This window comes from Pungitius pungitius, chromosome 13 (genome assembly GCF_949316345.1).
Source record: "Pungitius pungitius chromosome 13, fPunPun2.1, whole genome shotgun sequence".
NCBI lineage: Eukaryota > Metazoa > Chordata > Actinopteri > Perciformes > Gasterosteidae > Pungitius > Pungitius pungitius.
Genome location: NC_084912.1, coordinates 4,455,273 through 4,466,221, shown reverse-complemented (window position 1 = coordinate 4,466,221; position 10,949 = coordinate 4,455,273). Strand labels below are relative to the sequence as shown.

The window sequence follows — 10,949 nt, the reverse complement described above, 5'->3', positions numbered from 1 at the left end:
CGCGCTGATGGTTTGAGGTAAAATCCCTGAAACAATGAAGATCCCACAAAGCCGTGGGTTTCTGCTGCTGCTGCTGCTGCTTAAAAAGGGAGGGCGAGTGGGGGAGGTGGGGGGGGTGTTGGATGTAGTCTTTTCAACAACGTTTCATCTGACAGCGGACCACAGAAAGCCTGTCCAGGACTGAAGTGAGAGGTCACAGAGATTCTAAATTATATGATTCCATGATTTGTATGACATTGACCCTAACCCTTTTTGTGCATAAACAGTGCACAAAATGACGATGACACTATTAAATAATTTAATTTTAAAGTTTAAATCTTTTTTTGTATCGCCAAGACAAATGTTTTATTCAAATTGAACAATGTATTAACAGTTTAAAGTATACTGCAAATATAAATACAAACAAAACTATCTAGCATCAAACGTGCTGTTTAAACTTCAAACTATGTTTAATATATTAACTGTTAACAACAGTTCACTGTATACCTACGGTGTTTCCACTCCACAACCAGAAGTATGTATATTAGTTAATTGGAATTTGGTGAATAATAATGATTTATTTTTTGATGTATGCTCATTGTGCAGGAAGTAAAGATGCACAACATATATGGAAAAGCCCTTATGTTGGATTGACTTCTCGTTTGTCTCGATATATTGACGTGATGATTGCAGTTGCGGTCACATCAGTAGGCACATTTAGATGCACTAAAATCCGAGTGCCTCCTGAGTTGACCACGTAAATCTGAGTGCCTCCTGAGTTGACCACGTAAATCCGAGTGCCTGCCGAGTCGACCGCAGTTGATTGCAGCAGGTGCAACACAGAAGAGCTGCATTAGGCACGACAGCGTTTTATTTTTGTTGCTTTAATCTCGGCCTCGTTAATCGCATAGATTAATGAGTTTATGTCGACAGCCCTAGTAATAATGAATGTTTAAAACCTTTATTACATTGAATCATACTGGGATGTTTGCTAAAACTGATTAGCTGGCCCTACCCCCAAAAACTATTCCACCAGCCGCCACTACAACACTAGTACTATTAGTTTTCCAACTGCTATTGCTAGTATTACCAGTACTACCATTACAACTACAACAAATACTACTACTACTATTACTACAAATATATATTTTAAAATTCACCTCAGCATGTCTCAATTCTGTATTTTCAACATTTTTAACCAATTTAGCTCTGCTGAGAGACAGATAAAAGAACACAATCTGAAACTTCAAATGAGACCAGAGATAATGATTGACGGTCCGGTCAGAGGTTAACGGTCAGTCTTGAGGTCGGGAAAAAACGGGTTAGCACTCAGGTTATGTAGAAACAAATTAAAAAGCATCCTAAAGAAACCCATAAAATGTTCATGCATTTAGAGCTCTGGTGGAAGGTGCCGTTTAGCTTTTCTAACCCACAGAATCTGGTAGGAGCCACAGTAACGTCTTTGTTGTTGAGTGCGCTGGTGGAAAGTAAAGCAGTTTTGGTACATTTAGCATAATCATAAATGAATGAATAAATACATATTTACAAATATACATAAAAAAGCATGACAATATTCACTGCCAAACATTATCCTTGAAAAAGTTATTGCATGTATTTACATTAATTTCTCTAAATGTGCTTTTTTTCTTATGAGAATGCTAAATGTACCAAAACTGCGCAGGATTTTAGAACGTGCAACATTTTACAAACGGCGCCCCATAGCTCGGTGGGGTAATTAAACAGGAACTGAATGACTACCCTCCTGTATTCGACCAAGCCAGTGAGTGCAGTCAATGTTCAGTGGACTGACTGAGGGCGGAGAGCGAAGCGTGTTTGGAACGAGGAGGTCGAGCTGCGAGGAGGTCGAGCTGCGAGGAGGTCGAGCCGCGTGGGGTGAGCGCAGTGTCGTCGCCCCGGTTGTATAGAGGGTCAGAAGGTGTGGTGTGATAAAAGCCAGATAAAAGAAAAGAAGCCCCACCCGAGGGTGGCATGCAACCTTTTTGGGACCTAAAGGGCTGTGCTCGGCCGCAAGGAGCTGAATGAGGCATACGTGTCATATTACGCTGAAGATAAAAACACACAACTGACTCCGAGCAAATATTAGGAGTAGGTATGTTAATCTCTGGGATTTTTTGTTGTCTCGGTTGGGGATTGGGAGAGGTGGCTGTGGAGCGGGGTGAGAGAGTACCGGAAGAAGAGGGAGAAAGTGGGGGGAGTCGATGCAGTACATCAGTAGATCACGGGGTGTCGGGCCAGCCCACTCTGACAGGGAAACGCATAGGTAAGTTATGGAGTGCAATTGTTCAGTTTTCTTTTTACAATATGTTCTCCGTCACTTACATCTGAAAAAGTTCTACATGAATGTGAAATAAATGTTAAAAAAACAAATAGTGGTATGGATTGGTTTATTTGGGCTAATAAGGACAAGCACATTAACATAGAACAATGACTATGACACAAATAACGACTGCAGTTTCTTGTACGTCACAGAGATACAACCCTCAGTTAAAGCAGGCCAACAGTAACAGGAAAGAACTTTGAGATTTTACATTTTGCAAATACCATGTCCCTCCTTTGTTTTAAAAGCCAATTATCCATGAGGAACAACATCCCATTCAAATGTCAAAGAATAGCAAAATGAATGTCCTTCCTCATCCAGTGGTGATCAGGGGAGGATATTTAACAGCCATGTTATGTTTTTACAATCATTTCTAACTTCCTGTCTGGGTTAAACCAAGGAAATGTCTCTCTCAATCTCAGCCTCCTTCAACACTTCATAACCCTGACAGCAAATTGTTGAGTGTAAGGAGTTTCTAAATGGTGTAAATATTAAAGGGACAACATATCACATGACAACTTCAAAAGTTTAAGAGTACAATTTGGGATATTTACTCCCGGATTGGAACGTCTTCCAGAATCTTTCCTCACAAGATGAAAAGTGATTTCAAATTATTGATTTACTTGTATTTGTCAAAACAAGACAAATGAAATGTTAGGAATTGCAATTAATTGTGTACAACTCCCTCAAGTAAAGTCTGTAGAAAGTAACATAAAATCTCCAGGGTGTCCAATGTTGTTGCAGGAGTGTAAAGCCCCTCGAGGTAGGTTTATGATTTGTGCTATTGAGTGATTTATTAAATAAATCTGAAATTACTTTACCCTTTTCCTGTTTTTGACTTGCACCTCCACAGGTGTTTTTAACAGGTTTAAAAATCAATAGGGTTAAAAAGGATAGAGTGTGTCCTATGTTGTCGTAAGAGTGTAAAGTCCCTCGAGGTAGATTAATGATTTGTGCTATTGAGTGTTTTATTAAATAAATATGAAATGACTTTACCCTTTTCCTGTTTTGCTCTGTTTAACACTGCAAATTGTATGCTTTATATGTAGTTTATACCATTTGTAAACTTCCATTTAAACAAATGCCTTTATAAACCTTAAGTCATTTTAAAGGCAAAGGCATTCTTTATTATTGAGCGGATTACGAGAATTATTTTTTTATTCATTATATCATTTGCCAAGAAATAAAGTGTCAAGTAAAACCATTTAAAATCCATCAGAATTTTGGTTACGGTTGAAAAAAAAAAAACAGCTGATGAACCAATCGTTTCGGGCAGGAGAAGAGATGATAACGAGGGATATAACCTGAAAAAAACTCTTTGCTGTACAGCTATGAAAACAGACTACAACAACGTGACGACACAGGGGAGGAGAGGACACGAGGAGCAATTTAAAAAACACCCGGCACACAACACATTCACAAATTTCCTCTTTTTGTAGCACGCAAAAACACACCCACGGAGGAAAGAGTCTTTGATCACAACATTGAAGACAACTACAAGCATGAGAACACTGAATGTGATGCAGGAGACGTTCCATGACAACGCGTTATTTTACAATGATCACATGAAGGAGGTAAAGGAGGTCAATTCTAGTACGTAGCACAATAAAAAAACTATTAAACTTTCTTATCCATCACTAATTGGCAGCAGTGATTTTTCATAATTCTTTAATTAATTGGCTGATTGGCTCTGATTCGACACGCACATTTTTTCTACACTTTTTTAGCCCAGCATGCTCACGTACACATACTCACATTTACGTAAGCAGTGAAGAGACGGCTGTGTTTAAACTGAATTGACCGTGGGAAGCTTCGGAGGGACTGTGTGTTTAGATGCTGAATAGTCAATTGGGCTTAATGGCAACACTTGGCAGATGTAAGAAAATGGTTGTTCACAAATTTCTGCTCACAACAATGTTAATCATTCGCAATATCTCAATACCACAGTTACGAACTCAGTGAGAAGAATACCGAAAGCATTTCCTTCTCTTCCGGCTCGAATCGTGCCAGTCGGATGTAAATGTACACTTCTGCCCTCCGTTTCCATCATTCCCCCGTGAGAAGATGGTCAAACAATCGGGATGGCGCTGCCGCGGCCGGCTCCACTGCGCGAGTCCATGCATATGACAACCAGCCGGTACAAGTTCAGTGTGACCACCAGAGAGTTCTTGATGGTGAAGAACAATATCATCTGGTGGAAGGTTTGAAAGTAGGTCATGACGGTGAGCCTGACCACCAGGAAAGGCCCGTCTTGGATGAACAGGGCCCCCACGATGCTCCAGATGTTCGCACTGTGCTTAGCCCAGAGGGACGCCTCGCTGGGCCCCTCCTCGCCATCCGCGTCTTGTTCGGCGTTTCCCACTTTTTAAAAAATAGGGGAGACAAAAAAAAAAAAAAACTTCAAATTTAAAGTAACAATCTGCTGTTGTTTTAATGTGGGTTTAACATGCTACAACATGGACTTTTCTCGGCTATTTCCCAATTCTAAATCTATCTTTGGAAAGGAGATGTATAACCATCGCTGGAAGTAACCACGTTCCCTCACAACAATGCGACGTTTTTATCTATTTCTGCTTTTGTTAGTACATTGTAAGTCTGTGTGTTTCTCATTGGTGCACAACGCGTTTGTAGAGCTCATTTAGTGGCGTTTTCTTTATTGATTTTATTCTTGTTTTCTGTGGGGGGTTCCGTCACTTCTTCTCAATACATTTCTACACAATACCTCCTCTTTTCTACAGTACATTTCGTTACTTTAGTACAACATACTAGTTGCATTCCTGGCAATCCGAGAACAAAGTATGTTTTTAATCATGTTGTTATAATGCTCTTTCTTTTTAAAACACTATCCTTTGTTAAGATTTGAGAAGCTGGATTTTCATCCTCACCAAAAGACAAGTCAGGCTTGGCTGATTACGGCTAACTCTTATCTTAAGTTCAGATCTAGAGACTTTGTCAGAGTGGATTTCCCCCTAGAGACTGTCAAGTTATAAATAGACCTATTTAATCCACCCTTCCTGTTTTGTGGTGAGTCCCCTCAAAGAGCTGGACCCTGGTGACTGAACACAACCTTTGGATCGTTCCACAGTTTGTGTGGGAGGTTATGGGAAGTTATGCACAGCAGTCCATGCTGTAACTGCTTAGTAAGCGCCAACGTTATACGACTGACCGGCCACATGTAGGGGGAACTGCAGCATGCTCCAAGTCCATACGGCTAAGATGATGTAGACCAGCTGAGGATTGTTGTCTCTGGAGAAGACACAGAATAGAACAATAGAAGCTCACAATATATAGTCAAAGTCTACAAATGGTGGTTTATAGGTTCATGGTTTATACATGACAGTGTGAACGTGCTCATGTGCAATGCATGATTAGCCACCCACTTGACATCCGACAGCGTCTCACTGGTAAACTCGAGGATGTCTGCTGCGGTGCCAACAAAAACAATGAGAAGCTGCGACAGCTCATCGCGCGTGACTCCGCCTCCCAGCGGGAGGAGCCACCTCCCCACGATGACGAGGAGGAGCGCGCTCTGATGAAGACCCAGGATCCAGACGTTGGGACAGATGGTTTTGAACACCTGGTTCACACTCTGAGACAGGAGAGGAGAGATTGAGAGTTTTGTCTGTCAGAAACATTGCATCCTGCAAATATAAAACATTGCCCTCAGAATTGTCCTTTAAATGACTCCATTACGTTGCACAATGAGGGCTAGGATTTGCTGAGGCAACGACTGAAAGCTTTTTGAGGTGTCCCAAAGCTTTACGATTCTCCCGGGCTAAAGGGTGGTGGTCTTGCGGTTATTCATTGAAGCCATTTTAACTTCTCCCCTCTCACGGTTATTGACCATGGAGGATTTTCAGGCGGTTGTGTTTGTTATTAGTGGCAGGAAGCCTCTGCATTGTCATTTTAATCACTAATTAATATGTTTAATATTAAACGCTCCCCTGCTGTTAAATCACAGGAGAACTAAAATGCTTCTCCTGAACCAAAATCCAAATATGACTGATGTTCACTTGATCTTTTTGTTTTAAAACATGAATACATTAAATTGCTCTATATTACTACCAGATAACATGAAGAGGGCGGCTCTTCCCAGAACCCAGGCCTGTGTTTATGTGAAGATCCTGTTTTTTTTCTGAATGGTTTGACTGTGGAACTGAATCAGGCTTTTAACTCGTGTGAAATATGTGAAATCCGACCGAGTTCACGCTCGTCGCATCGAGGAACCCGTAGTACCTCTTTGCTGCTTGTCACCACATTTAGGATTTAGATCACACAAAGAAACAGGGATTTGCATTAAAAAAGGAAGAGAAAAAAAGTATCCTTACTTAATTCAGGCTATGGGCTCTTTAGATATGCTTAAAACAAAACGTATATTGTGGAAAACTAAAATCAAGTGACTGTAACAAAGGGAGAGATAATTAAAACAACAGATTAATGACAGCTCTCCAGGTTGAGGTAATAGTTGCTGTATGTAGGAGCTCTTGGTTAGTTTCACACATACACATATGGTCTTTACCTTTAGGTAGCTCTGGGATGTGAGGTTTCCATTGGTCTCATTGCGGGAGCTCACGTTTGATAGATTCTGCCACGAGTCAAAGTTTTTGCACTGAAAACAGTTGGAGACAGATGGAGCCCTTAAAATGTCTCTCCAGTTAGAAAGGAGAAGCTCCAAAGCAAATGTAGAATATAGTGCAGCTACACCCACCGACTCTGTTCAGAAAGCATGAGGACAAAGTATTTCCGTGGAGTACCTGGGCAATGCTGTCCTCCTGGTGGTTGAGCTCCAGGATCCAAATGGAGGGAATGATACTGATGAGAAATAGAAAGATAGCAGGAGAAAACCTGCAAGACAACCCCGAGGTCCTCATTAACACACGTTCATAAAGACGCATGGGGAAGAAATTGAAACCAAAATGAGCTGAAACAATTGACAACTGACTAATTATTTAACCATTCTCCAAGCACGTACGGGATCTAGTTTTGAATATGTTTTGCTTTTGTCTGCATATAAAAAGACAATATTTTGACTGTTGCCATTTGAAGATGTGCTCATAAGCTTTTCTATTTTCTGACATTTTCTATAAACTGTACAATTTGTTCCAATGAATTAATAACACAACAATCATTAGCTGCAGCCCTACAATTGGTATTCTATTGCAAATTTACTTTGACTTTACTATATAATGTGAACCATCAGGGAGGCTGTGAGGGGATGTTAAGGGGTGCCACCCCATCCTCACAGTCCCGACCAGGACCAGGGGAACAATAGCAGCAGGATGCAGGAGTATTCATGGCGGTGGGGGAGGGATTCAAAGGTGGGAACATCACATAAGCCCAAACATATGCGTTATACTCCTTATCTATTCAGTATGGGAAACATCTTTAGACAAAAAATATGTTTAGACATTTTGCACCGTTAGCATAAAATCAATATCATAAATCTAAAACACTCAACAGCATGCACCTGGTCTTACCATTTATAATCTTGTCCCTTCCGACTCTTCAGTGTGATTATCATTTCAACGACAAGCGGAAGAAAGAGGATAGTGAGGAGCCAGTAGATGGGGTCGTTCTTTACCCACGTCACCCTCCAGATGCCCATCAGAGACACGAGAATGAACAGCGCGCGAGTTGTGATCGCACTGATAAACTTGAAGATCCACATCCTCCCGAACTGATCGAGGTAAGTGATCCCTGAAAAAAGCAAGATCCCACAAATCCCGTGGTTGCTGCGGCTGCTGCTTTAATAAGGAGGGGGGGGGGGCGTTGGATGAAGTTTTTTGAACAAAGTCCCCAAGTTTAAGCCCCGCCCAGAAAACAAGGGCCATTGCAGTTCTACTTGACAGCGGACGTCAGAGAGCCTCTCCGGGAATGAAGTGGGGGCTTCTAAATCCTTCTAAATCTCATGTGTCAAACTCCAGATGTGGCCCGCGGGTGCTTAATTCACACATGTCAAACTCGCGGCCAAATCCGCCCCCCCCGCCCCCCGTCAGCCGGTCGGGTGGCGCGCGTTTCATCGGCCACATCTGGCCCGAACCTGAAATGCGTAAGAACGTACAGGAGAGGGCGGCATCACGTCGTCTGTTCATTCATCAGAATAAATAACATGAAGAGCACTTCCTCTGCTGTTCATTAAGTTAAACATAAATACATAAAGGTCCTGGTAACTAAACAGTTGAATGCTGTAATTAGGCTCATAGAGTATAACATTTATAATAATATTATATTTATATTAAGGATATGCTATTCACATATCTTTATTGATGTTATTACTATTCAGTAAATCACAATCAGAGTCAGAAACCATTTATTGCCACATATGTTACACATAGAGGAATTTGACTTGGTGCATTGGTGCAATGTAAGAATAACATATAAGAATAAAATGAGAACAAGTAAAAGAGAATAAAAATATACAATATGATTATTTTTTTTACAGGAGGTGACCTAGATCCAGTCCACCCTGGCACAAACACACACAGAAACACCCACCCACGTGGAGCCGTTTTTCCCTACTCGTTATAATATTGAGTCGATTTCTGTTCAAATCATTTTGGCCAGCCAGTGTAGGAGAGAGGAAACAGTGGAATGCCTGTGACCTTGGAAAGGAGACAGACTTTTCCTGTCTTTGTTCCAAAGTGTCAGTCATCGTCCCGCTTTGCATCACGGGAAATCACGATGAGAATTTCCAAAAGTGAAACAAGTGGGCGAGAGAGCGTCCAGCTGTGGGAAGATTTTAGGTCCTGTCTTCAAAAACAACAAGTTTTATATTTTAAAAAAGCACGTGTGCATTTCTGAAACATATCCCAGATGTTCATCCGGTTTCCTTGTAGCCAAGTCATTGAAGTCCATAATACATTTGAAAAAGTGGCACCAATCTTAGTTGAGTGTTCCTTCTCGGCCACAGCAGCTCACTCCATCAGTGAGTCTCGTTCTGGAATGAATCAACTCTCTTATCATTTTAATTATTTGGACAATTAGTTAGTTAACCAACTACCAAGGATGATAACTAATTCAAACAAGTGTTGCATGTCTGAGCAGTTGTTTGAAAGTTGAAAGTCAAAAATTGACGTTTCTGGGCATCAAAACAACGTTGGGCGTTTCAGGATGTATCCATAGCTGCAGCCTGCACTCACTGTTGGAAGAAGTACTCACGCCTTTTACTTAAGTAAAAATAGTAATACCATAGCATAGAGATACACGCATTTACATTTTACAATGCTTTATAAAGCCTTAGTTTACAGAGATTAAAAGTAGGCTTTCTCATTGTCTAGTATGGCCAAAATCAGAAACATATCATGTGTCAATCACTTTACTATCACAGACGGTTAAGAAAGATATGGTTTTAATTGTCTTATATACTGCTGGGTGTCTTGTGAATTATTTTTCCTCCTGGTGTAAAACATAATTTATTGTTAGTTACTTTTGTATTAACAAATATAAATCTTCAAAGCAACTGAAATAAAGATCAGTATAAGTATAAAGTAGACAAAGCGTACTTAGTGTGCACTGACTGGATTAAAAGTGCATAAAGCTACTGTGCAGCTTGTACCTTGGGCCCGATTGATAGCTCCACTGTCACGTTACCGTCCGGTTCTGTTGTGGCTGTTGTTCCCCAGCAGATGGCGCTCATCACCACAGCTTCCAGCTGGAGCGGAAAGCGCTCTGAGAGTCACACCTTTATTAGCCAACCTGACGTCTGTGCTAATGGGACTCAGCCCACTGTGGAGAGGAGGAATAATGGGAAGGGGGGGGGGGGGGGGGGGGAGGGGCTCAAGAGGTGTCATTAAAACTGGCAGCCTCACTCCATGTGTTTGTCAAAAGCAGTTTTAGGAATTCCAAAATGTTTTCACACAGCTCAGTGGATACAACTCATATTTTCCCAAAAGAGGGCTCCTTTTAAGGAGAAACCACAGGACCCGTTCCTCCTTTGTTTATTCCTTTAATTTCATGGCAGCTGCACCTTCTTTTAGAGCCGTTTGAAACAAAAACCGGGTGGATTGTTTCCCAAATATAAACTTTCTTTAAACAGTGCAGGTCACGGGCCGAGCAGGTGGCTCAATGGTGGCACAGCTCTGGCCTTCGTTCTCTCTCCTCGTTTCAAAAATACTGTTTCGACTGCGGGGCACTGCAGAGTCACACATGTCAGGAATTTGCATGGGAGAAATTGGACTTAAATGGATAACACATGACTCATTCTGTCTCAGGCTCGACAGCTGCAACAGGCGAAGCAGTTATTGGACAAATACGATTCGCCTCGGAACAGAACGGGTCTTCAAAGCTTTCCTAATGTGGAATCTTTGACGTAAGACGAAAAAAAGAAGGAAAAAAAAGATATTGGAGGGGATTTAGTGTGAAGCATATTGAGTTACATTCAGAACCGTATCATGAGTATTCATTTTCCTTTTCACTGGCTGGATTTCTTTTTTACTGAACCTGACAACCGTTATGAATTCTACATTAGCAATCACAACAAAAGACCATCCTGCAGCGCAGGTTCCCATTTCCCTGTACAGTAAACAGCACACAGATGTTTCACATTGATATTAAGAACCTTAATTTGTCCTCTGCAGAGAAAAGGCCAAGCACGGCGTGGGGATTAAGTTCTCAGCCGTGTATCACACACAGC

The 10,949-nt window shown here is 41.3% G+C and overlaps 1 protein-coding gene across 1 annotated transcript; it reads right to left on the bottom strand.

Moving 5' to 3' along the window:
• Nucleotides 1-2,378: 2,378 nt before the first annotated feature.
• LOC119214195 (transmembrane protein 26-like) lies at nucleotides 2,379-8,056 on the bottom strand. Its single transcript, XM_037465785.2, has 6 exons — nucleotides 7,795-8,056; nucleotides 7,072-7,162; nucleotides 6,837-6,926; nucleotides 5,698-5,906; nucleotides 5,484-5,563; nucleotides 2,379-4,678 (listed from the first exon to the last, which is right to left on the bottom strand). Exons 1-6 carry the CDS (start codon nucleotides 7,983-7,985, stop codon nucleotides 4,386-4,388), a joined length of 954 nt encoding a protein of 317 aa, XP_037321682.2. The 5' UTR covers nucleotides 7,986-8,056; the 3' UTR covers nucleotides 2,379-4,385.
• Nucleotides 8,057-10,949: the final 2,893 nt, after the last annotated feature.